The sequence below is a fragment of the Labrus bergylta genome, chromosome 21, assembly GCF_963930695.1.
Source record: "Labrus bergylta chromosome 21, fLabBer1.1, whole genome shotgun sequence".
Taxonomy (NCBI): domain Eukaryota; kingdom Metazoa; phylum Chordata; class Actinopteri; order Labriformes; family Labridae; genus Labrus; species Labrus bergylta.
In genome coordinates this window covers 2,814,503-2,841,390 of record NC_089215.1, presented here as the reverse complement: position 1 = coordinate 2,841,390, position 26,888 = coordinate 2,814,503, and the positions used below count along the sequence as shown (strand labels likewise).

The 26,888-nt window shown below is 41.5% G+C and overlaps 1 protein-coding gene across 1 annotated transcript; it reads left to right on the top strand.

The window, feature by feature from the left end:
* Nucleotides 1-2,364: 2,364 nt before the first annotated feature.
* On the top strand, nucleotides 2,365-26,640 carry tbx21 (T-box transcription factor 21). Its single transcript, XM_020649793.3, has 6 exons — nucleotides 2,365-3,954; nucleotides 17,043-17,197; nucleotides 20,389-20,510; nucleotides 21,081-21,239; nucleotides 22,031-22,092; nucleotides 22,457-26,640. The coding sequence occupies exons 1-6, from the start codon at nucleotides 3,401-3,403 to the stop codon at nucleotides 23,253-23,255; spliced, it is 1,851 nt and encodes a 616-aa protein (XP_020505449.1). The 5' UTR covers nucleotides 2,365-3,400; the 3' UTR covers nucleotides 23,256-26,640.
* The last annotated feature ends 248 nt before the right edge of the window (nucleotides 26,641-26,888 follow it).

The window sequence follows — 26,888 nt, the reverse complement described above, 5'->3', positions numbered from 1 at the left end:
GGCCTGTGTGCTGTGAGGAAGACGCACACTTCAAGATTAGAAGGATAAATGATGGTATGTTTCAGCCTTTCGGGTCCAACCTGTGGATGCTTTCCCGGATGTCATTCCCTGCTCTCTCTCTCTCTCTCTCCCTGATTTCCGACTCTACCCACTCACCTGTCTCTCCAATGAAGGCACAAAAAGACATAAAAAAACCTTGGCGGGAAAAAAAAAGTTAATTTGGGATGTATTAAAAAAAAATTAAAAAAAATCATGAATGCCTTTAGTTTGGATTAATTTGAATTGCATTGTTGATTCAGTGACATCACCAATAACTATAATAACCCACACTCTAAGAAATTGCTTTAAATTTACAAGGATATTTCAACAGTATGATCCTGTTATGTTTAAATACAGGACATTACTGTATTATAACAGTTTATAACAATATTTTACTGTATTATCGCTTGAAGGAAACAAAACAGTAATTTACCGTAGTTTTTGCAATGCATTTTGGGAAAAAGAAGTTGAGACCACATGGTTGAAAGGACAGTGGAGTTGGCTTTGCCCGATTGTCATCCATCTCCATCCTGACAATTAAGAGGTGAGCGCCTTACTGCTTTGCTAGTTAGAATTGGCAAAAACCATCACTTACTTAGTTTGAAGTCATTTGTAAGAATAACGTTAGATAGATTTGGAAATTACTCAGAAACACTGCAGGCAGACACACACGCAGTGAGTGAATTCTATGCCAGCTAACATTAGCTTGAAATACAGATCTTAACAGTTGCTAAATGGGACAAAAAACAAAACATTTTCTTATAATGTGGTTAACTAAGTGGGCTATAATGAACTTGACTTGCTTGCCTGGTTGTACTAGAATGGTAAGGTTAGCTAACATCAACAAGCTAACATTTCTTTGTTTCAGCTTCAACTGAAACTGACTATTGATTAAATATTGAATTAGAAATGATGATTAGCTGGGCCTACTAGGCAATATGGCCATAGTATAAATAGTATAATATACAGTATTTGAAAATGTATAAAAGGAAACTTTAGTGAGACTGTCAGAATGGACCTGGAGCATGTTTTTTGTTTTTTACTGCTTTAACACATAAAGCTGCTGCCATACATCCTGAATTCATGTACTTAAAGTAATTCCAGGACTTATTTGTATTCATACTAGTTTTACTTCATTCTTTTACTTTACTGCTTTGTATATGGAGAATATTCAGAAAGGATTGTCCATATGATAATGTTCACTGTTCAGCTGGAGCTGCTTTTGTTCTAATGTTGTTTTTTCCCTTTACAGAATCCTTGTGGCAGTTTCAGTCTGGAAGGAGAAATCAGAGGGAGGTGCAGGTCCAGGGACCCAGTTTCCCTCAGAGGACAGGTTGTTTATTCAGTTATATGAAACTATAACAGATTTTTTTTTCACTTCTCTGTTTAAAATGTATCCACCAAAACTCTTTTATGTACTATACATTGGAAATGGCCTTTGCTAAATGTCTTAATGTAAATATTTGTGCTAGATTTTTTGCCTATTTAACCTTCATGTTCTTAAAGTGTATCTTCTTTGTTTTTGTTACCGTTTCAATAAAGACAGATGTGATTTGAGATGACAGTTTGAATTTTTATCATTTGTCTTAACATTTTAAGTTGCAATTTTAAAGGCACTGTTTATTTATTATTTTAAAACATGGTGTTTTATAACCTGACAAGGAATCATTTATCAAATCACTAGGTTTAGAAAATAAATATATTGTGTTCATTTTGGTAGAAGGAAATTAATCTATAGCTAGATGTAGTATTTACAATTCACAGTAAAAATCTGCAAAAAAACAGTATTGAACAGTTTATTCTTTCAACAGTATTTTCCTGTTAATGTTTAAAATCACAGCTTTTTGCTGTATTTACAAAAACGGTAGAAAACTGTAAATTTCAGCAACAGCAATATACCTTTATTTAACCAGTAAATCGACCCATTGGGGTCAAGATCTCTTTCACAGGGAGGACCTGTCCAAGAGGGCAGCAGCAGCACACGTCATGATAAACATGATATGATTAAGAAACAGTTCACAAACAATAAGTTAAGAGCAACAACAATTAAAATGTTCAAATTCATTCGCAGAATTTGTGATAATAGATTAAAATTCACAAACACATCAGGCGCTGTCCAATGGTGCCAATATATATATTTTTTGTCTTTTAAGATCGAGTCAAAGGCGTCATATCTGTGACAACTCATGTCACAACTCAAGTGTCACATGATTTAAAATGAAAATGAAATTGAAATGGTGTGGATGATGCACAACCTGTCAACTGAATCTGAACAAAACATTTTTAAAAAACAGTTGTGATTTCATGGAAACTCTCTGAAAACACCCTGACTCATTAAAGAGGTCGTGATGTGTTGTTTCATTTTTAGTACTTTAAACACAAATCGATTTTTTTTGATTGAGTAATCTTTAACTTAAAAAAAGAAGAGATTCAAATAATGTTTTTTTGGAAGGCAAAGAGGAGTCATTTAGTGAAAATAATCAGCCATCAATAATCTTAAAAAAATGTCTAATTGATTATTTGGGAAATATGTTAAATTAAAAATAAGACATGTAATCTGGAAATTTGAATTTTTGAATTGTTCTACATATTATAACTCATTGATTAAGTGTTTTCTGGCATTATTATCTAAATATCAAAATGTTTGATTATCAAATAAAAAAATAAAAATAAATGAACATTATTATTAATCCTGTGACGTCACAAAGTCCCCACGGGGAGATGAATTCATTTTAAAATCTTACTTTACATTAAATATTATTATTATTAGTAAATGTATAAAATACTTTACTCTCCCTGTTTTTCAAAGTGTGTGTGTGTGTGTATGTGTGTGTGTGTGTGTGTGTGTGTGTGTGTGCGTGTGTGTGCGTGTGTGTGTGTGTGTGTGTGTGTGTGTGTGTGTGTGTGTGTGTGTGTGTGTGTTGAGATGACGGACGTGTCGCTCTCTCTATGTGAACCTATCACATCACGCGCCCTCTCTCTGTATCAGACCCACCTCCAACAATATGAGCGCTTACTAAATGTATATATCATAGGTTAGAAAAGTGAGCGTGTGTTTGAGTCGCTGGCGGAGACTCCACATGTTCGATAAGACAGTCAGCTGCTCGGGTGATAAAAAAAAAAAAAAAAAAGTTTGAACATAAATACTCTCTTGATGGATTTATGTCTTAATATAATTCTTTTTCACGGCTGAGACTGAATCTTAAACTTTGTGGCCTGTCAGTGCGCTCCGGCTGATTTTAGGTGAGGATACAGATCCAGACTGAGCTGCTTTGCGATATTTTATCGTAATACTTTAATTCATCTGGACGCACGACAGGAGCCTTATGACATTACGCACAGACCGGGATCGGGGCTGCAAATGGGCGGTATAGGTGGCAACCTCTACCTCAGCATGTTGAATGGGACTGAAACGCAAACTTTCGCAAAGAGCACCGACATCAGCAGTCACCTGCACCGCAACGGGAAGGATCTAGCCGAGTTTAAAATGGGGATTCAGGACGCGAGGTTCTACTACCCGGACTCTGTTCAGAGCGGGCAGGACGCTCTGACTCTGCCGTACCACTCGGAGCAGGCGGTGGGAGGAGGGTACGGAGCGCAGCCGGGCAGGTTTTACGCACAGACCCTCAGCAGCTGCCCCTACGGCGGCGTGCGCTCTCCGTCGAGAAGCGGAGCCGGGCAGGGTTACATCTCGGCGGCAGGAGACGGGTTTCCTCCAGGCGGGAAAGACTTGTACTCTCCCTCTTCGGAGAATTACCCGACAGGCTTTCAGCACGGCTACCACCAGCGACCGCCTCTCTACCCTCTACCTGGGCTACAGGTGTGCGGAAAGACGCAGGCGCTGCTCAATAACTACCCGCTTTGGGCCAAGTTCCACAAGTTCCAAACCGAGATGATCATCACCAAACAGGGGAGGTAAGACTGACAGACACGTCTTGCACCTCAATTCTTAATTATGTTCCTGCAATAAAACCAGGAGGTTAAGTAAGCTGCCTTGGTTTTTGACGACCTGGGAGGAGAACTCGTTAGCCTGCCTGCACATTTCAACAGAGAGGAGGTGATACAAACTGTAAATTACGCACGTAATTACACGCTGTCACTTTTTCTTTTTCACTTTATCAGTTTACCCATGGAAGCAATTTTACATTAATAAAGAGTCCAAACTGACTTTCCGTATGAAAATAATCTAGGAGAGTTTTGTTTTTTTAACATTTAGACACTTTATTGGTAAACTTTTCTGCAACTCTCCTCAGGACCTTACAGAATTCAGTAGCACATCACTGTTCAGGTGGTAGCAGAGGTGTTGGCAGCTTTGGGTGTGAGTTGTAAAAATGATGAGAATGACCTCTGAACCACAAGAAATCCTGTTTGCACTTTGATGCTCCTGACTCAGAACAGAGTCATATGATGCATATTTATCAGAAAATCTATATCAAGGGTGCTGCTCAAAAATAACACTTTAATTTAATTTGCCAAATATTTACTTTGCAGAGTAATTGACTCAGCAGCCAGCCTTTTGTGTTATTTCTCTTTTCTAAAAAAATGGGATCGAAATCAAATTTTCCTCAGGGCAAAAAGTGAACAGATAAATGATGTGGTGGAGCAAAATATCAGTTGCAGGCTGAGTTGCTGGAAAACATTTTGACACTTCAGTCTGACCTCCACACTCACAGGGGTCCCCTCAATTTAACACGGCAGGGATTTAACCCCAGAAGGAGGGCGATGTATAACATTTTTACTCTTTGCAGCACAGTACTCGTCCTAAAGCTGTTTCTTTTAAATCCATCGAAATTCTCGAAATCTTACTCTCCTTTCCGCTGTTTTTTAAATATAATTCGGCTCGTGAAAATTAAACCGTGAGACAAATCAACCCGTTTTAGATATGTTTACTCACATCTGATAAACTTTGTGATAATTTAATCCCAACGCGATATCTCAAGTGCGCATCTGCAGCAGGAACGATGATGCTGAAATTGAGATTTAAAAAAAAACATAAAAGCGTGTTTGTGTCTCCTGAGAGGAGAGAGAGAGAGAGAGAGAGAGAGAGAGAGCGAGAAGGAAGAGGAGAGAGACGGCGCTGCCGGGTCTTCTGATGGGTCAGCGAGCATTGAGACGCAGTCATGTCGATGAGGATTAATCGTGTAAAACGGGACACTTGTGTTTGACAGAAGGTTTCAGGCCACGCAGTTCTCATGGCGCGGGTCTGTGCAGGACACAAGTCCGCTGTCACATAATAGCACACTGATCGGTCGTATTTACAATCAATTCACAATTCAGTTTATTGTCACTCTGTATTTATCAAAGTGACTTCAAATTGAAATTCAAGTGAACTCGGCATACTGGAAAATATGAACTTTTTGTGTGCATTTTTTGCATTTTTCAGTTTAAATAGCAGGTAGATTCAAAGTTACAGAGCATGAAAGATGCAGGTATTATTGCTCAATAGTTCCCTTTGGGGTGCATGATTCTCTATATTACTGTTTTCACACCTGCTGTCAGAGGGACTGTGAGTATAGATACAATTAAATTGTAAAAAAAAAAGTCAGACAAGCTGCTTCGTGCAACTTTTGAGATCGTTTCTTCTTCTTTTTTGTTAAATTTAATCAGAAAGTTGCTCAAATGCTTTGTTTGCATGCATTACGTCAACGTGTCAACAATATTTGCTTCATGGTTTTGGTGGAAGATTCACCAAGTTTGTGTGAAAAATGTGTTTGCAAAGTGTGTGTCTCTCCGTGTGTGTGTGTGTGTGTGTGTGTGTGTGTGTGTGTGTGTTTGCATGTGACATCTGTCATTCTTCATGCTTAGTCCGAGAATACATGTCTTTCTAGAAACAAACAATTATTATGATGTGAGTTAAAAGGAACTCAAGGGTTTTGTTTCAGCATAGATGTTCATATTTTCAACCAGAGCACTTAGACGCACTCTCTCTCTCACACACACACACATACACACACACACACACACACACACACACACACACACACACACACACTCACACACTCACACTCACACACTTCCAAAGATTTTCAACACGTAGTTTTCATATAACCCGCAACAACAACAGGTTCAGTGAAATAGGTGCTGAGGTGTTATCCTTCCACATGACACAAAAAAGCAGAATTTTGCTTGTTGTGCAAAAACCACAAACCTCATATTACAAACATTTCAAATGACGAAAACATCCTCTCTCCCTTTTATCATCTCATCCTCCCTCACACAAAGAGCTTCCATCATAAAACCAGTGAAGAGGACTTTTTCAAAACATAACAAAACTCCTACAAGATTTTGTGGAAAAGTTGAGCAGAGAAACTGTTCCACTACAGAGACGATTTCTCCTTAAAATTTGATATGGGGTTCAGACTTCTACATCCAATTTTTCTGTGATTTTTTTTTTTAGAGAAAGTCTGAGGGTCTGCATTGTTCATCAAAACCTCGGTATCTATAGGAGAAGAGGTGAAGGAAAGTGTAGAGAAAAGTAAGAGGAGGGTCAAACACCACTGAGCCTTTAGATGGCCACACTGAGGAGGCGAGGCCCCTTTGAAGTTCAGGAAGTAAAAGACTAGATTCTCTTTTTCTCCCCCTTCTGTAGACGCGTGCTCGGTGTACAGCCTGACAGATCTCTCAGAAGTTTTTTCTCGTGTACCACACCTGGGCTTTTGAAATCTCGCAGACATTTTCAGGGGCCTGCAGTGAAGGGAGGAGGTGAATTCATCTGCACTTCTCATGAGCTATATTCAGACTGCCACAGTGATAGGGTGCCATTTGGGGCCCTGTGGTCGCCGTTTGACTCTAGCATCGAGGCAAAAGTCATCAACGTTCTCCTGCACACAGCAGGAGCAGAGATATACACACATCAAAGTGTCATTTTCTGCTCAGGAAGTTAAGAAGAAATAAACACTGAACAACCAGAAAGAGGCTTTATAGGTGCAAAAATAATGGGGCTTTCTGAATCTGTAAAAAAAGAAATGAAGTGACTAAGACTGAAAATTGAAAGTGAAGTTTTTTCCCTCACTACTTTAGGTTGGCCTAAAGTTCTTATCCTACACCTGGCGTGTGCTTACTATTGATATGAGTCAGGAGGACAGACTTTTCCCTACAGTAGTTTCCAAGAAGGGGTTTTATTGAATTTGAATCAGATATTGCACGTTTAAAGAAACAGAAGAGATTGTAAAGGAGGCTTCTGCGTGATATGACAAAAACAGGCAGCGTGTTATCATCGCTCCATGTTGCAATAACAAAGTGCAATAAATGAACCAATATTAAAGAGAGCTTACAAGATATAAATCACAGTTTTTGTGTGTTTCTGCTTTTCTTCATGTGATGCACAACACCTGTGTGTCTCCTGAATCCAAAAAGAAGGATTTTTATTTAATCTGACGGGAGCTGACATCGAGCTTCGCTTTCATCTGACTGAATGAAAATGGAGTGAAAGTATGGCAGTAACACCCAGGCCTCCATCCTGTACGCATGCAGAGTGAGAAAGCATTGCTTTTTTTAACAACCGTAAACCTTCAAATAAAAGCCCTTCACAATTTAAGTCCCAGTCTCTTTTTACTAACCCGGTGTGGCTGCAGGTTTTGACAAATTAAGGCCTCTATGAGTTTAGAGATGAAATAGTTTGCAGATCAAAAATTTGGAGGAAAAGCATCAAGACACAAAAACATAAAGATGAACTTCAACATCTGCCCAAGAAAGACAGAAACATGGAAGTATGTGAACCAGAGAGAGAAGGCTAAAGATCAGCTGGAGAATCAGTGTGTGTGTGTGTGTGTGTGTGTGTGTGTGTGTGCGTGTGTGCGTGCATGTGTGTATCCCCAGACTGTGAGCATGGCCTCTCAGAGTCTCCTGCATGAAGACATTTTAGCCTCAGTGAGCGACAGGAGGGACAGGGAGGACTCGGCTGCTTTGTGCTGCTTTTAGAGAGTGAAATAAATACTTTTTTTTTTCCATCTCTCACTTGACATTTTAACACTATAACATGTACTTTAAACAACAACATACAATGTGATGTAACACAGCTTCATATACCAGCACAGAGTTTGTTAAGGCTTATGCTAACAGGCGTCTTGTGTCGACTTTTGTCTCTACGAACCAAAGTAAGAACAAATGTTAAGACAGATGCAGGAAGAGCTGCTTGGTGGATTTCTCCTTCGTGTACTGAACAAATAATAGTGGGATCAATTTTACCTGAAAAAAAAGGTAACACCATTTATGCATGACTAGTCACTTCATATTTTAAAGTTTCTTGTACTCAACTTAAATATATATTTTTAAGATTATAGAAAGGTTTTGCATAAATATCAGTTGTTCAACTTTTTAAATGCAACACGTTTCAAACCTTTTGGGCTCCCGACTCTTTCAAAAAATCTTAAGTTGGGGTCACCACCGTGTAGCGCATCGCATCGTTTCAGTTGTCTGTGAGATGTTCTTCAAAAGTGTCTTTTGTCCCAAACTAAGCAGTCATTTCATCGACAGAAGTCAAAAAGCTGAGGCTGTTAATTGAAGTTTAATTGTAATTTTTCTTATTTGTTGCTTTAAATTCAGACTTGTGCTGTGTGTTTATTGTGAATGCTCTTATCAGGATAATGATAAGACATCTGTCTGAAATCACTGTATTCAAATCAAAATGTAGTGAGTAAACAGTCATGCTGTTAAAGTTCTGCTTGACCTTACACAGACGTGCTGCTGTGTTCTAGGAAGGAGATGGGTCTGACTAAGTTTTACACATACTCATCACATCTTTCAGGGAATTAATGCCGAGCTCTACGCTTCAGACGGAGAGGATTCATGCTCATCTGCTCTCTCTGCTCCACTGAGTCCAAACTCTGACATGAATCAAGTCTGTCATCATTTGATTCATTTGGCTCACAAATATTTTCCAACTTTGTATTTTGTCTTGATTACAAGCTGGAGATGAAGTCCTCTCATCGTAGAAAAGCAGAATTATGATGCGACTATCGCTCAAATAATGGACGTCGAGGGGGAAGTTGAAGTTGCATCAGCTCTTCTTCTGCCTTTTATAGGTGCTTTTTATTCATGCGTCATGTTTATTAGTGCACAATTTAAAAAAGGTGACCTTGTTTTTATTCTATGAATGATCCAGTCTTTCCAAAGTAGGTACCACATGTCATATTTTAGACGCTTTCACTTCACATCAACAAGGAAATTAAAGTGGGCGTCCTCTCTTGTTGTGAGAGGATTATTCATATCAATAATTCAGTTATTTTAAAAACCATAATTCTAACGTCAGAGGTCAAATTTAAGGGAGAAAAAAACATTTAAAAAACCCACCTCAAGTGTTTTTTTAAAAGTCTTGTTCATGGATTCTGTCTTTGTGTGGGTCTGAAAGCAGAAGTGGCACTGTTTCAAGGTTTTGACAGAATGACTTGTCACTTCCTGTTCAGCTGTTTTTATGTGTGCGCATATGCAGCTATTCGCAGAAACTTCTAGTGCCAATATTTATCACACATTTCAACCAGAGCTTCCTCCTCACTGTGTCAGAAAACTGAGTCTCTGAGTGACTGATGTCCAGCACGTAGGCCTGTCCTCAGCGTTGGTATTTCTTAACCAGTGTCGCTCTGTATTTAGTTTCCACGAGGGTTAATAGAAACACTCGAGGTTGAGAGGGCTGAAAATAAACTTCTAATTTGGTGTGTGGTCAATTAGATAATCCGTGATCTTTCATTTTCTGCTTTGCAAGAGAGCTCGATAAATATCAGTAAAAATGTAAAATAAAATACCCAGATGAGACACACAATTAGACACACACTGTAGTTCATTTTGACCCCAACACACTCCGTCCTGCTGCCCCAGAAATACATGCTCAGTCACCAAATGTGTATTACTCCGCTGCTGAAATTAGTCCCCAGTAAATGCACCTTTTCCTCTGATTTGTGTTCTGCTTGATAAAAACTGTAGCGGCCAGCTGTTTAAGGAAACTACTGAGGGTTTTGCGAGTAAAGAAATATACTCCTGATGTTTTCTAAAGGGGGTGCAGCTTCATGTTTGGAATAACAGGTGATGAGATCTTGCAGAGAGCGTACAGAAGGTGACGAGACAGACCTTGGTGGTTTTGGTCTTTTCAAAGTATTTCTTGATTATGAGTAATACGAGGTTATGAGATGGCATGTCGCTCTACAAAATAGACATTTCAACACATGTAGTCGCTGAACTCCTCTGCAGTCGGTCGATAGAGAATGCAGGAGCGTCCGTGTTGGAGACTGCTTGTGTCCGGCAGCAGCTGTAGACTGGCACGTTTTCGTCACAGACGATCAGGCCGCTCGCACGGTGACAAAAACTGGACCTGAGCTCCTGTCCGGATGAATCAGCAGGTGCACTCATGCGGGAGAAGTCCTCTCTCTCCCCGGTGAATATCCAGTTCCTCTTCTCCTCTTCTCCCGTGCATCCCCAGGACAAACCCTCCACCCTCCCTCCTTCCCTCCTTCCCTCCACCCTCTGCTCTTTCCTTTTCCCTTCCTCTAACCTCTGTTTCCCCCCGCGGTTTCCCTGACGTCTAGCCCCTCCCTCCACTTCCTCTCTCTCTCTCTCTCTCTCTCTCTCTCTCTCTCTCTCTCTCTCTCTCCTCAGCTTCCAGAGTTTATTTTGTTTTTTTGTAAATGTCACCAGCACCTCTGTATTACTGGCTGGTTCACCACACTCGTCTGTTTGTACGGTATTTTGTGTGGAAGGAAAGAGGACAGTTATGAGTATTCATGTGCGTATGTATGTGCACCTGAATGAGGCTGAAGAGGCGGCAAGCAGCCGGCTGTCATTACCGTCAAGTTTGCGGTGAATCAGAGTGGCACAGTGGCAGGTCGGTTAGGGAGGCTGTCTGGGAGCTTTAGAGCTGCAGGATTGATTCCTGCTGGTGTCACAGCAGTGAACAGGCTACTTTTATGTCTCACTGTCTTATTACAATTTCAACTAAATCTGTCTGGTTAAAAGTTATATTTGACTGAAAGGACCCCTCGTTCTTTTTTTAATTTCCAACAATGTCTATATATCCTTCCCTAACGGTCAGAGTAGATTTCAGTGAACTGTCTGTGAAGTTATGCTAAGAGGGATTGCTGCTAGCTTAAGTTACAGAAAATGTTTAATTTGTTCTCCATTTTTATTCTGGTGCTTCCACATTGTGTACAAAAGCAAAACAGGCAATCAGCTGTTAGGTTAAAGTTTTTGTTTCTGTTGTTCAACAGTGTAAAGGATTCTGTCTGACTACAGTAAACACGTTTTACAGCATTTTACATCGAGAGACACTTGTTGAAAATCTTATTGCAAAGTTTCAGAGTTTGTTAGACATTTAGAGGAAAGCAGGATGAGATATTCTCACTACCTTCCACCTACCGGCCTGTTTGGTTCTCAACTGGTCTAGCCTAAGAACCCACCACCGACTCCTTCATGAAAATTATAACCCAAATATCTGATATGTTTTATCAACCAATCAGATTCAGTGAATGAAAAATAGTTCAGTTTGGACCAAAAACACTTGATGGAAAAAAGAGAAGGAACAAACCCAACACGTTTTTAAAAGCGCTTCTTTCCAATCACATGTTGGAAACAGCTCCTCGACCCACTTTTGGGTCCCGACCCCACCAGTTGAGAACCACTGCTTTAGAGAGTATGGATCACACGAGTCAGGAACAGGATCAGACAAGATTTACTCTTTTGGCCGCTGAAACTTACACAAAATAAAAACTCCTCAGAGTTACATATCATGTTAATATCATATATTCATATTTGTTTTAATAAATCTTTATTTATAGCGCCAATTCATTACAGATAATATCTAAAGAGAGTTTAGAAAAAGAGCAGGTTTACACCGTGATGTAAATGACAGAGGCCCGACATTAATCCACCACGAGTAACACACTTGAACTAGAGAGAGGAAAAACCTCCACCTTCAAGAAATCAGCATCGCCTACAACCACTAACAAACTCTATCAGTTAGCTCTGTGTGTGTGTGTGTAGCAGTCTCCTGTAAACACATTTTTTGAAATTCATCACATGGATCTGTTTCTCCTGTGGTGAAAACATTTAATCAGTAATATAATCCTGTTTAAATCAGGACGCAGTACAAGCTACTGCATGATTTAAAAACCCAGGATGTAACCACACTGACTCCACCTGTACGCCTACATGCTTGTTTTCATTTTCATTCACTTTTTGTTTTCAGCTTTTCTCTCTGAACTTCGTACATGGAGCCAACTTGGGTAATAGCCCACACATGCAAATACCCCTCTGTGATGTGTTTTCTACGGTTTCCCCCTTTGTAAGATTGTGATTTCCTATAAATGGTTCTAGTATCAGTAAATTGACAATATCAGACAGAGGTGGAAGTACAAATACTGTACTTAAGGTACGACTTTCAGGTACCTTTGTTTATGAGTTTTTGCTTTCAGGCATTTTTTTCCTCTAACAAAAATCAACTTAACACTTCTGAAGTTTTACAACACATCTGTTACTTTAGCTTTCATGCATTAAAGGGGAATTTAAATCTAGAAAATATGTTTCCATCAGTGCACATCTCATGCTACACAGCCAACACTCATGGAAATGTCTTTAATAAAGATGTGAAGACAAAACAGAGAGGAGGGAGAGTGTGAAAAAGAGTTGACTTGTGAATGTCATGTTAGACAGTTTTGTCCTTCAGAGGGTTCATTTTTGACTTTACAGTAAAAGTTCATATCAGAGACTTTTTCACTTTTACTGCAGCGAAAAAGTTGAAATAGTTCTTCGATTTCCTGCAGAGTTTTTTTTCTACAAAGCAATGTACATCAGAGAGTAAGAACACAAGTAGGGCTCTCGAGAGGAGGAAACTACAAGAGGAAACAAACAGTCTTAAATTTGATCAGACGTAGTTGTACCTCTACTGGAGAATAAAATGTGCTCTCTTTGCTAATCTTGATATCACAGAATCAAAAACGAAAATTCCTCCTTAAGATCACTCTCACACTGTAGGAGGGTCGATCCATTCATATGCTGCTGAACAGCCAAGTTTCTGTTTTCACTTGTATTAAACTCTGCGATGGAACGAGAGCCCTTTCACCTGTTCTCTGCCACGATTTAGTTTCACCGAGAACTATGATTGATTGTTAAAACCGGACTCGCCATGTAGCCAGAAAGACCCGACTGTGGGCAGGGGTTTTGTCTTACCGCTGAAGGGTAAGAGGAGTGTGTGTGTGTGTGTGTGTGTGTGTGTGTGTGTGCTCAGTATACAAGCATTAAGGTCTATCAGTCAGAGACACCATTAAGAAGACATTTGACCAAGCGGCCTTCTGGTCTTAAAAAAAAAAGAAGCCAACGAGGAAGTGCAAAGTCACAAACACACCACAGCCAAAGAAGCCGTTTCTACACCATAAATAAACACGTTTACAGCCTGGTACCAAAAACTGAATAGGTCTGATTAGTTATTGTCATCATGGACACACACTGAACGGAGGGCTGTTTTGGGCGCGATGTAACGGTTTATCAAGAGGCTTAAACCCCGCCTCAGCTCCAGCTCTCAGCCTGTCGTTAGGTTGACTGATTTCCAACGTGGCGGCAGCTGCAGATGAGCATAAACAGCATTTGACCCCTGATTTGTATCAAATTGTATCGGCTGACTTTATAAAAAACCAACATGTTAGGGATTGTAAAAAGGATCGAGGCAGCCCACCCACTCACCTCACACACAATGACGGGCCCTGCAGGTCTCCCATCAGCCTGCTAAAAGTCGCCTCGAACACGTCATCTCTTTACACACCTCACTTGTTTTTACACCTCTAAATGACCAAAGCGCTTCAGGGAGGATGCTCTGAATTTAAATGAGATTCCATGTTTTGTAGTTTACCTGAACACAACAGATTCTAGACACGTTTAGACACAAGAGAGAGATAGAGAGTGGGATTCGACCACTAGCCTAACCACTAGGCTACAGGCGCCTCAACTGGGTTTTTTTTGTTTTGTTTTTTTACAGCCCCCACACCAAAGAGTGTTTCAGAAAAGAGAGCAGAGGGCGTTTCTGAAAGGAAGTGTTTTTTTCTGTATTGTCTTTGCACTGTTACACTGACAAAATTTATCTGCAGTATTCACTGAATAGAAAAACAGGTATCACCTCCAAACAGCTCTGAACATCTGGGGCCTGTTGTTTAAAAAATGATCTGACAGGATTCAAGCTATGGGAGTGGATTCAATCTTTAAATCGGGATGTTCAAAAGACAAAAATGGGTTGTGAAATCAGATAGGTTCAGGGAATCAATCCTGGTTTAAATCTGGATAATACCTCCAGTTTTTGTGATTACTTCAAACCAAAACAATAAAGATCCCATGAGAGGTCTGGATTCACGCTGGATTACAGAGAACATTTAAAGTGCTAAAACAAATCAACATCTGAAGCAGCTGTGAGGATCTTTCTGTTTGTGTGGGTTTTGCTGCCCCTTGTGGACAAAGTATGTATTGTGTAGTCCTCTTTAAATGCTGGAAATCTGGATGTGGTAGTCCTCAAAAGCCTAAAAAAAACTGGATAGAATCAGGGTTTTGTTATCCAGTTTTTCTTTGAACCATCAGGAGAAAAGTGAGCTTTATTTGCTGATCCTGATCCATGGCTGAAAAAAAAAAGTGGATTACTAAATCCAGATCGTATCCGGATTAAACCTCAACTCAACTTGAATCTAAAATCACATATTGTGGGACATGCAGGGTGTGTTTTCTGTCATTGACAAAGGGGGGTGGACGGTGGTGCTGGTTGCCTCGGGAGCTGTTGGCAAGTGTAAAACATCTGGGCCAAATGTCAAACATGTTGCCCTGATTTTATTAACACCGACCACGCACTCATGACCTCCTATTGACCCAGAGTGCAGATTCACAAGCACAACGCTTGAGAGAGGAGAATCGATCAGCGCTCATGCATCGGTTCATATGGGACTTTTTATGGAGTTTATTTTATAGCAGAAATGGTCATTTAGGGGAGTTTGCATTTCTGCTTTCTGAAGCATAACGACTGGAGACAGGGGGAAACAGCTAACCTCGTATCCCCCTCCATAAAGCCTCTGAGTCACATTTAAACACTTAGTCATTGTCCCCAGTGGTTAAATCTTCCTGACTTTTATGACCTTACGACCTCTGGCACAACCAGCCTGCAGAGACTTTTAGGTTGTATGTTAACATCAAGTATTTAATGTATTGTTTTGAAACTTAATGTTTCCAAGAGGATTGGGGCTTCCTTGAATCTCTTAGGAGCAACTTTCAGTTTGAGTTGATTTTGGCGCCCCCTGTGGTAATAAGCCGTACAAGCTCATAGATAAACACAGTGTGTTTGCAAAGGTGAGCAGCTTCTAGCCATAGCTTCACATCTTACAGACGCAGTGTTGAAATGCTGCAAATGTTGACACAGTGGTTTCTAAAAGATTATGTATATATAAAAACAAGGTGAAAATGATGTAACAGAAGGACCAGAAAGATACATGTAACGTTCATGTTTGTATTTGTTTTTTTCTGTTGTGTTGTGTTTGTTGTTGCTCTGCTCTGTAAAATGTAAACTCCTCTGCAGGCTTTAAGTGCTTCTTCAATAAGTCTACAAGCACTCTGAGTCTCTACTGTGTGCATGATGAACATGCCTCCACACAGACTGTCACACGTATCTCTAAAACATGTGTGTTTGTGGTGTGTTTGTGGGTTTGTGTGTTTGGTGTCCATGTTCTATATTTGTGTGTCTTTTCCTCTTGGTTTAACCGACCCTCGGGGACGCCCTGACCTCCCCGTTACCCCGTCTCACTGAAGCCCTCTGACATCAAAAATAAGTTCAACATGTAAAGCTCCAGCAATCAGAGGCAGCTTCAGAGCCATCTTTTATTAACACACGGCATTAAAAATTCACTTACGCTCGCCCCCCCCCCCACCCCCCGACCTGTCTGACATCCCCCCCACTTCTCGTCCATTACTCTCCATTCTTCAGCGGGCGGAGCAAACGCAGCGTGAGCGTCTTTCAAGGTCCAAACCGGAGACACAGCCTCACCTTACCTCCACACGTTCATGTCCTTTACAAGCATGTGAAATATAATGAATGACATTTGCACATTTCTTTTCAGGTCTCTTTTATTATCACCATGAATCTCTCTCTGGATTTCTTTCACCCCCCCCCCCCCCCTCCCCCTCGGTCTTTCAAGGGAAACCCTGTGTTCCTTAATGATACTTTAATAATACAAACACTGCACACCCTCAGTGGGTCAGAGCCCCCTGATGGTTCTCCTACATGTTCTTAATATCAAGACATGAACACAGACTTTGAGCGTCTCTGCTGGCACAGGGTCGAATTTAAAAGAGAAATAACCTCCTGATGTTCTTCCTCTTGTTGTTTCAGATTATTAATCTCCTTTTTTTTAATGTCACCAGTTGTACTTATTCTAGAGTTACAATAATTAGAATGACCATCCCTTGTTTAAATTTAAATCAAAATACAACAATTGCTCGAGAGACAGTTTTACTTTTGGTAAATTGACTTGGGCTTTGACTACTCTTTTTACACCACATTTAACAGCACTTTTACACACTGATGGCAGCGGTTGCTATGGCGATTGTTCATCAGTATTTGTTAATCCATTCATACACATTCACACACCGCTGATGCAGCAGCCGAAGCAATTTAGGGTTCTTGCCAAAGACGACTTTAGCTGCAGTAGCTGGGGATCAAACCCCTGACCTTCCTGTTGAGAGACGACCAACGTACCACTGAGCCACAGCCACGTCCCACCTTTGATAATTAATGCCTTTGCACTTTTTAAAAATGTATTTATGTCAAATCTTTGTTCTCAGGTTGTGTGTGTTCAGTACAATAACTGTTTCAGGTTTTTCATCAGTGAATTTGTTTTAATGTCCTACTTAACCTTTAACCTTTAAGCTTTAAGCTTTGCTTAGTACGATTCTTAGAATATAAAACATTTGGCTATGTTCATGTTCAACGTTCAGTATGTGGTTGAAATGCTGACTAACAGTAACTAACCATGTTGTTCCCCTTTGTGTCTCTGCAGGAGGATGTTCCCCTTCCTGAGCTTTAACATCAGTCTTCTGGATCCGACCGCTCACTATAACGTCTACGTGGACGTGGTTCTGGCTGATCAGCACCACTGGAGGTACCAGGGTGGCAAGTGGGTCCAGTGTGGGAAAGCAGAGGGCAACATGCCAGGTACGTTCACAAAATAAAAGACGGTCCTTTTCTGCATTATATTTAATACTTTTAAACACTTCACATTTAATAATCAAGGATTCACATATTCTCAACCAGTTTAAATAAGTCTCAGATCTCCCCAAAACATGTGTGTGAAGTTTCTTGTTCTAAATCCACTTGGATCCTGTATTTGATCATGTCTATAAACCCCTCTATTTCAGCCCTGCTCAGAACAGGCTGTTTCTGTGTCTGTACCTTTAAATATGTAAATGAGCTGTGTCTGACCACGCCCCCTCTCTGGAAGGGCTAGGGTGTACTCGGGGCTTCCTCGCTCCATGTCCTATTGTTTACGGTGAGAAGGCAGACTCAGAGGGCAGAACAAACACCTAGCTGTGGGATTGTCACCCACCTGGGGGAGGGGCTACTGCCCTTTGTGATGTCACGAAGGGAAAATCTCCAAACAGTCTGTTTGAGCACACATTTTCTGAAAAGTGGAGCAGGCGAAAAACGGAGAGGATGGACTTTTCTCATCATTGGGGGGTTTGTAGACAGACCAGAGACACATGTTAGAGTTAGAGAAACATGAAGTGTATTCTTCAGAATATGCGACCTTTAAAAGATATTTGAGACAGGAGATATCTAAATCATTGACGGTACACCGAGGGTAATTTCTGAGGTCCTTGTACTTATTTTAGTGCATCCAGATTATGCAACTCCTTACTTATAAGCTACCAATATTCAGAGAAATCTTTTTGTTATTTTAAAGCTTTAGTTGATTTTCAAATCAAATATGAGTAAACACATACAGGATGTTTTTTCATAGCTGAAAATACACAGAACTATAAAGACACATGAAAAATATTAGAATCTGTTGCGCTTTTTCAAAATGCAATTTCAGAATGATGCATAATCAGTGCTTTCACTTTCTGCCTCTTAAACTGTATTTAACTATATTTACTTACCAACAGCAGGTATTTTCCCCTCCTTCTGTTCTTGAGAGTTTCTTTCATTGAAATGATGATGAGCTATGTAGATCACTACAGAAACATCGATCATTAAGAATATATTTTATTTATCTTTCACCCCACTGTTCCTTCCATATGAAGCAGCATGCATGCGGTGGAGCTGCGTGCCAAGCTTCTCATTCCTTCACAGATACACGATCTTATAAAATCAGACACTTACCCACAATGACAGACAAAAAAAACCGACATGTCAGCATTTATTTTGACGGGAATTCCAGTATCTGAGAAAATACCGTGTAAATGTGCTCTAATCGAGGAGCCGGAGACATGCAGGTACCTTCAGTTCAGCTCAGTGTAGCAAGCGAGACGGTGAGGAAGTGGTTTAATTCAGCAGCGATGTTTCAAACCTACACGCATACAGTGGGGTAACCAAGATGTGCATCATGATGCAGATGTAGTGTGAGAGGTTTCTGTGGACATCTCGATATTGCTTTTGTTTTTCTTGAAGTCTGCAGCCTCACAGTTCCTGATTAGAGAGTCTGAAGAACAATATAAGGAAGTGAATATTTCCTTCACAGCTACAGTAAGGATGAAGTTCTTCTGTAACTCTATCCCAAGCTCTATAATCTTTATCAAACTGCACTTAAAACGTTCTCCACTGATGTGTTTTATAAACGTTTTAAATGAACATTTGCATTTCAGTCTTTTTGCAGTAATACATTTTAGCATAATGTTTTAATTTGTTGCTTCCCTCAATGGTATGGATGGACAGTGTCCGAGGTGTGCTCCAAAAATCGATATGGAAATATAGCGTCATGTGCTCCTTGCATACATGTATCGATGCAGATGTTACAGAATCATCATCGACCTTTATTTAAGTTCTCAGAGAGATCACTGAGGGTGACCCTCATTTACAACGAGGGTATCGGCTGCAAAGCTGTGATGACAGTTTTGACAAACAAATTGACCTCTGGTGCAGCTCCCACCTTCAACACAGCTCATGGACTCAAATATTTTAATGCATTTCTAGGATCTCTGAGGAACCTGAATTGATGCCTCTGACTTACGCCTCTGCTGTTACTCTCAACAACAAACAACAGCTGTTTAAGTGAATTCTGTGTAGGACATCAATACTGTATATATCATGATATGTATCGTATCGCAGGGTTGTAGGAAATACACATCCCTAATCGGAGCACCGTGTGGGTTTATAAATGTGCCCCCCTAAAAGGTCCTTCAATCTAAACTTGAAAAGACGACATTTAATTTGTGGGAATAAAACAAAACAACCTTTTTTAGGGCATTCAACACATCTCTTCATCCATTAGAGACCCCTTCATTCTTCTTCCCGTAAATTAAGTTAAGTTGTGGTTCTTCACTTTTAAACATTTGGTTCCGTCAGCGTCACAAACTTCAAATATTCCTCCCTGCCTGTTCACGCTTTTTAAACAAAACCAAAACCGAAGCAACTGATGAATGTGAAGCCGCAGTAATAATGTGAAGAAGAGAAACTGCAAGGTGCTGTCACACGTGTGCCAGGAGTTGTGGAAAGGTGACAGCTGATGTGTGATGATGGTGGTGAACTGTGGTGAAACGCGTTTACTCCATTAGATTGAATAGTTTATTGTGTGGTGTGCTGATAGAAGGTTAGCAGGTCAGCGTGGTAAATCACTGTTTGAAAGCTGCATCGTCGCTGTGAGCAGAAACTATTTATGTTAAAATATGATGGAAGGTGTTCCTCTTAGAGCAGCGCCACTCTCTTTTCTTGGATCTTTTCAGGTTTTGACAAATATCTGTTGATGTCATGTTGCATATTGCAAAAATGTTTACAGAGATCTCAGCATGTTTGCGCCACCAGAACGTTGAACTATTGTCTCATTTAGTCTTGTACATGTTAGTCTTTGTTTATCTCGTGTTTATTTCATGTTGTACTTTTTGTTCATAGAGAGCAAAGGTCACCAAAGTCAAGTTCCTCATGTGTGTGTGAGCACACCTGGCCAATAAATCTGATTCTGATTCTGATATCAATAAAGACAGTTTTCTTTACTTCAGTTTGTATTCACTTCCTGTATGCAACATTCATAACACTTAAGTAAACCTGCAGGTTTGCAGATATGACTGATGTTATAAAGATGCTTCTTAAAGTGACTAACGTTTAAATAATTCTGCTTTTAGTTTGTGTTATCTATGTTTGATCAAAGATGTGAAATACCTCCTAAATGTTGTGAACGTTTCCTCCTGCAGGGAACAGGATGTACATGCACCCCGACTCTCCGAACACCGGGGCTCACTGGATGAGACAAGAAGTTTCCTTCAGCAAACTCAAACTCACCAACAACAAGGGCAGCACCAATAATGTGGCACAGGTACTGAACACCCTCCTCTGCCTGACGTGTTATCATCTGTCATCATTAAAATCAAACACAGACCTTCATGTGTCGGAGAAAGGAGCTCCCACTAGTGGTGGCTTGATTAGGAACGTGCGAGTAAAGGCTTTAAATTAAATTTTCTAATCCCCAAAATAAAAAGTCAACTCCTCAGAGTGTCTTCATTGTAAAACCAAACATGTATTAGCTTGGTAGTGACATGTCAGTGATGAGGTAGCCACACCGTAAAGCAACATCTCTTATTCTGTGTACTTCGAAAAAGGACCATCCTTAAAATTTAAAATTGTCCAGCTGTTTTGAAGACTTCAAACTAAAGATTTGGATCATAAACTTGTTAGAAACATTTTTACTGAGTTAGTAAATCGAATGAGAAAAAGCTATTTTTTTCACAAATTCCCTCTGCAACCAGTTAGGTTGCCCCCTGCCTTTTCTTCTTCTCTCATCACATTTTCTATCTGATACTTACGATTATTTCCATCAGACCTTAAATAAAACATACAACATAATCATACCCGTTTTTTTCCTCCGACATGTGCCTCTCCCCTCCAGATGATCGTGCTCCAGTCGCTCCATAAGTACCAGCCTCGTCTGCACATCGTGGAGGTTAAGGAGGACGGATCTGAGGACCCCTTCCTGTCATCCAAAGCTCAGACCTTCATCTTCCCTGAGACCCAATTCATCGCCGTCACCGCTTACCAGAACGCAGACGTAAGAACGACATCAACCTCAGCTCGGTGTTCTTATCAAAAGTTAACTTGATCGCAGAGAAGAATCGATTCATCTTCCAAACTCTGTAATATTTGTCACAAATACTTTATTTTATGTTTTTTACAAATGACTAGCCGGCTAAACGAAGCCTTCAAATCAAAACAACACCTCTTATAACGCCGTCTTAATGGGATCTGGACGTCAATGATTCATGTGGGAGCCGAGTTTCCGATAGAGGCCTTCATTTATGCATCATGTATGAAAAATTCACAGCGTCATTTACATTCCTTACAGCCTCCTGTAAGTGTAAGCACGGGGTTTGTGACAGTAACAAAGTTCAACCAAGAGTCACATCACCTCAGCTGACCCGAGGCCAGCAGCTCAGTCGTCCCCAGTATGAGCGCGGCGTGCTGTTTATCTCTGACAGCTGTTCATTGTGGAACATTTTTCTAATGTAATATACACTCACATCATGTTTATTCCATCACTGTGTTTATAAATATATCTGTGTGCGTGTGCGTGTGCGTGTGCGTGCGTGTGCGTGTGCGTGTGCGTGTGCGTGTGCGTGTGCGTGTGCGTGTGCGTGTGCGTGTGCGTGTGCGTGTGCGTGTGCGTGTGTGTGCCAACCTGATGAAGTCTTTTTATCAGCAGTAAGAAAATAAATTGCCAGTTATCCTCATGAATTATTAGTCAGCGACCTCCTCTCTGTCTGCTCTCTCTCTCTGGTTGCTCACTCCTTCTTCTCTTTTTTTTTCTTCCTCTCATTGCCCTCCTCTTATTCCCGGTTGCAGATCACTCAGCTGAAAATAGACCACAACCCCTTCGCTAAAGGTTTCCGCGACAGCTATGACACGTAAGTAATCGGTTAAAAAATTTTTTTAAAAGTGTTTGGAGCAAGAAAAAAAAAAAACAACAACCTGTGAATGGTGTCCTGTTAAGAGAGGGGAATGAACACACAATGTGGTATTTGCTCAACATGAATAGTGACAGAGGATCATTGCACAAGCTTAAATGTCTTATTTGAATATTGGAATGGATGACATTAGTGCACGGTGCGAGCATGCTGCAGCCGAGGGTGTGAGGGGCTGTGAGATGTTTGATAGATAGTTTTGAGGTTTGCTCAGGAAATAACACCTTTTTTTTCTTCTCTCTTCTCACACTCTACGCTCTCCCCCTCGTCTTTCCTCCACACCCCTTCTTCTTCTCCTTCTGCCTAGGCTCTACGCTCCTCCCGACTCTGACCGCCTCACCCCCTCCCCCACCGAGAGCCAGCAGCTGCTGACGGGGAGCTGCTACCCCCAGGGCTTCTTCTCCGAGCAGTACATGAGCCCCCTGCCTCAAGGCCGCTTCAGCATGGGCCAACAGCGCAAAGACCCCTCCCTGAGTCCGGGTCCTCACAGCCACTGGTACCTGCCTCCTCAGCAGGGCGTGACCCCCAACCGGCTCGACTTCGCCTCCTCGTACGACGGCGACTTCTCAGGAAACAGTTTCTACAAGCCGTTCCCCCTGCAGACGTCCGCTCACCACACCCTCGGCTACTACCCCGAGCATCCTTTTGCTTCCACGAGCGTGTCAGGAGCCACGTCGGCGGGCTGGACCACCAGCCGGCCCACCCCTCAGTACCTCAGCCACTCGAGCAAGCACGGCCCCCTGGGCTGGTTCAGACCCATATCGTCCTCGTCTTCCTCCTCCTCGTCTTCCACGTCGCCCGGCAACCCCAGGCTGCACCCCCCCTCGCTCCTGGAGCCGCTGCAGACGCCCCTGCTGCAGGACAAACCCAAAGACTCTGCGGAGAGGGCGGCCGAGGACCCCTGGCTCGAGCCCCCCTCTGTGAAATCAGTGGCCTCGGCCTCGGCCGACTCGGGCCTGTTCGAGGGCGTCGTCGGGGACAACAAGAAGAGGAGGGTGTCGCCGTACACGTCCAGCACCGAAAACTCCCCGCCCCCGCGCATTGGAGAAGTCTGCGAGAAAGACAGCAACAGCGACGCGGACTACTACGGCTACTACACCCACTGATGACCCTCACTCATAAACGACCTCGTGCATCACCAGTCTCTCCCAGAAACCCTCCCAACTTCCTACTGGAAAAAAAAATCCAAGAACAAGACCGCACAGTCTCCAAAAGTCTCCCTACTCGAAGTGTCAGGAGGAACTTTCAAGGTTACTGTCAAACTTCTCGTTGAACAGAAGTGGAAGTGACTGGGGACGCTGCCCTACAGTCACATAAACACCATGCGGACGAGCAGACCTGTGACTTTAGCCTCAGAAGCATCTGGAGATTTGGGGGTGGAAAAAATGATCTGCATATCTGCGTGCTGACAGACGCCTGAAGGGCTTGTCTGTTCTTCCTGCATCAAACACTCTCTGTGTGTCTCTTCTGCTCTGTCTTGTCTCCGTCTCTTACTTCTCACCTTCAGCCACTCACACACACTCCAACAAATATGCTCACGTTCATTCCCCCCCCCCCGACCCCTTTCGCAGACATTATATTTAACTCGCTCTCTTTCTCATCAATCAATCAGGCCCTATGTGTGTGCAGTGCAGCGCCCTCCAGTGGCCACTTAGGAGCATAGCATGCTGACAGTGCGAAGGCCGAGAGTTGTCTGAGTTAACTAATGTCAGGAGGTTAAGAAGGTTTTAGTCTGCACATGTTCTGAAGTGCTACTTGCTAATCTTTCTCAATCCAGCTAGGGCGAGCTTTTCTTTGTGTGTGTGTGTGTGTGTGTGTGTGTTCAGAAATAGCAACTCCTCACACTTTACCATCCAACAGGAAATCGATAGAATGAAGGATTTACTCTGCAGCAAAAAACACAGAGCTTGTCCCTTATGAAATTTGACATCATAGCCTACTGTCCACTTTATGCTCAAAAACGAAAATATTCTTTCAGACGACTGAATACATTTTTTTTTGAATCCGCTGACGATCTAAACGCGTTAAAAATAAAGCAAAGTTCACACACAAAGGAGTAAATGGGGACGTGTTGTAGAATAAAACTGTCCTGCAGCTTGATTTGGATTATAATCTTCAGGGTTACTCAACATTTGGCAAAAAAAAAAACAGAACAATTTTGACAGTAAAGAAGTCATGTTGTGTTTGCAGAAAAATCACAATATTTATCTAAAGATGTCTCTACAGTCTATTAAAAAATCCAACATCCACCAACCTGTTCAGATAAGAAGAAACCATTATTAATGTGGAATAAAAGAGAAGAGGTCACGTTATGATCGCTACAAAGGGTATCTGTCATGTTTAGAGATTTTCAGTGTGTAGTTGTTGTGAAAATCCAAACTGATAGACAGGTTGAAGAAAGAGGGAAGACTTTATTGTTTTTTGTAAAGATAAAAGGTGCTTTTATAGTGATTCATCTGCTGGTCACAACCGGGCGTGCATGTCAGATTGTTGTTGACTCAGAGCCTCCCAGATCTTAGGTGGAGTAGAGGAGTTTTCCAGCTTTTCAACCTTATGACACACAGTTCTGGTAAAGAACACCGGCAGCTTCAAATGCAATTTTGAGCGGCCTCTCACTGTTATTTTGCAAAACTAGCAATTCTTAGTATCTCACTTGTCTAATTCTGGGTCTGGAAACTGCTAGATATCATCCAAGAATACATTTAAAGGGACAGTTCAAGATCCAGCTGTAAAACTAGTCTCTCTGTCTCTTTGAGTAAAGGTCAAATCTGGACAAATGATGTGAACTCCTGGTGATAAAATACGGCACAGACATCCACCAATTTGACACTAAAGTTCCTAAAAAGCTCAAACTTGAGGGCACAGCTCGACTGGATAGAAGTTAACCAGACCAGCTGGACAGAGTAAAGAGGCCTCATTATAACAAAGCCTGCGCAGGCCTTTGCTTCAACCAGTCGATGTGAAAACGCTCCTGTCACCACACACAGACAAAGCCACCGGATCAATAGCCGCATCGATATCGACGTGACCGGAAAACAGTATTGGCAGAGGGAAGCGTGACCGATTTAAATATACAAACAAACACACACACACACAGAGACAGAGAGAGAGAGAGAGAGAGAGAGAGGTTCCTGTGCATGAGAGGAAAATCATATCAACAACAACTTATAATGGTTGAATTAGTGATAACATTGTGTGAGATTCTGCAGCTGCAGGTCCCCCCCCCCCTCCCCCCTCCCCCCATACAGTAGCTGCAGCAGACGTGTGAAAAGTGGGTCAATCAGAACGGCTCCACACACCTGCTGCAGGTAAACAGACGAGGCAGTAGTCACGGTAGGAACAGGAAGCACAAAGTGACCGGACAGGAGACACAGGATTTCCCCCCCTCTGGTCCTCGGGGCGGATCATGTTGTGACAGCAGGGTGACAGAGGACCCGCTCTCCGCCCCGGTGACAGAGATGAAGAGTGAGGCCGCAGTCGGCGCCAATCAAAGATCTGCTCCTCAGTCCTCGCCAGGTGTGCTAATGGCGTCAGACAACACTGGGGGCGACAGTCAAACACTTCCTCTGGTGTGGAGCAGGCGGGGTTACTTCAGTCCTCGATCAGGGGATTTAAACACTTTAAATAACCAGCAGTCAGGTTTTTTTTACATATATTGATTTACTGGTTAACATTGGTGAACACAAACTAGATACATTATTTCTGTACGTTAAAAATGAAGCTAAAGCGAGGAGTTTAGCTTAGCATAAAAACTTAAAGCAAGAGGAAACGGCTAACTAGCTTAGCATTACAGAGTTCGTCTTGCAGGAAACCTTCATTAGAGTGCAGCGTGTCATTTTTGGACTTGAGCTTTTATAAAATAAAAGAAGCAAACGGTTCTGTGTTCATGTTTGAGCGTGAAGGTGAACATAGGTTTAAAAAAAACAAAAAAACATTGACCTTTTTTCCTTGGAAACATTTCATTTAGGCCTACAGACGCAAAAATGTAAGCTGAGCTAATTTTATAAAACGTTGGGGGCTTTCACTGAAGCTTCTGAAAATAAGAGACAATCAAAAACACGATGCTGCATGTACAAAAATGTTCAAATGCTTAAAAAATTGAACTGAAGGGAAAGGTTAATGTGGTGATTTAATGCAGGAAACATGGTGTTTAACTTCTGCTAAAGATGTGCTATTTAGAAAAAGATGAAGATGCTTCATGACCCCTAAGGAGGATGTCAAATGGACGATTTGTTTTAAGTGCAATTAACAAAATTAAATGAGTTTAAAAAAGAGCAGCGGTCTTACAAAAACAATGTGGAGGAGTTTTATTCACTCACTGGTTAATGGACATGGTCAGATATTTATTTAATGTGTTGTAGTTTGAGTCACTCCGATTCTGCATCGTTCATGTGTGCAGAGTCTCCAGACACCTCAGGAACGCCCCCTGCTGGATCATCTCAGCACTCACAGTCAATTTAAACTCAAGTTTAACCCTTTCAATACCTCTGTTTCCCATGAGTCTGTGCTCCCTCCCTGTCCACCTCATGGCGAGAAAAGACTTTGTCAGTGAGACTCTGTAAAAAAGGAGCAAAGAGGGCGAGACGAGGTCGAGCAGGAAGTGTGTTTCTTTTTGTGTGTGTGTGTGGTCCATGTGCACTGTTTGTGTCGAGGGAGAAAATAACCTCAGATGAATCTTTCTTTTGAGAGCCGATGAAATGTGATGCGTACAAATAAGAGATTTTCTGAAGGGTAAAATT

Bases quoted from the DNA above. Each gene is read 5' to 3' on its own strand.
- tbx21 (XM_020649793.3), top strand. From the start codon at position 3,401: ATGGGCGGTATAGGTGGCAACCTCTACCTCAGCATGTTGAATGGGACT. The intron at 3,955-17,042 runs GTAAGACTGACA...GTGTCTCTGCAG, and splicing joins ATCATCACCAAACAGGGGAG to GAGGATGTTCCCCTTCCTGA. The intron at 22,093-22,456 runs GTAAGTAATCGG...CCTTCTGCCTAG, and splicing joins TTCCGCGACAGCTATGACAC to GCTCTACGCTCCTCCCGACT.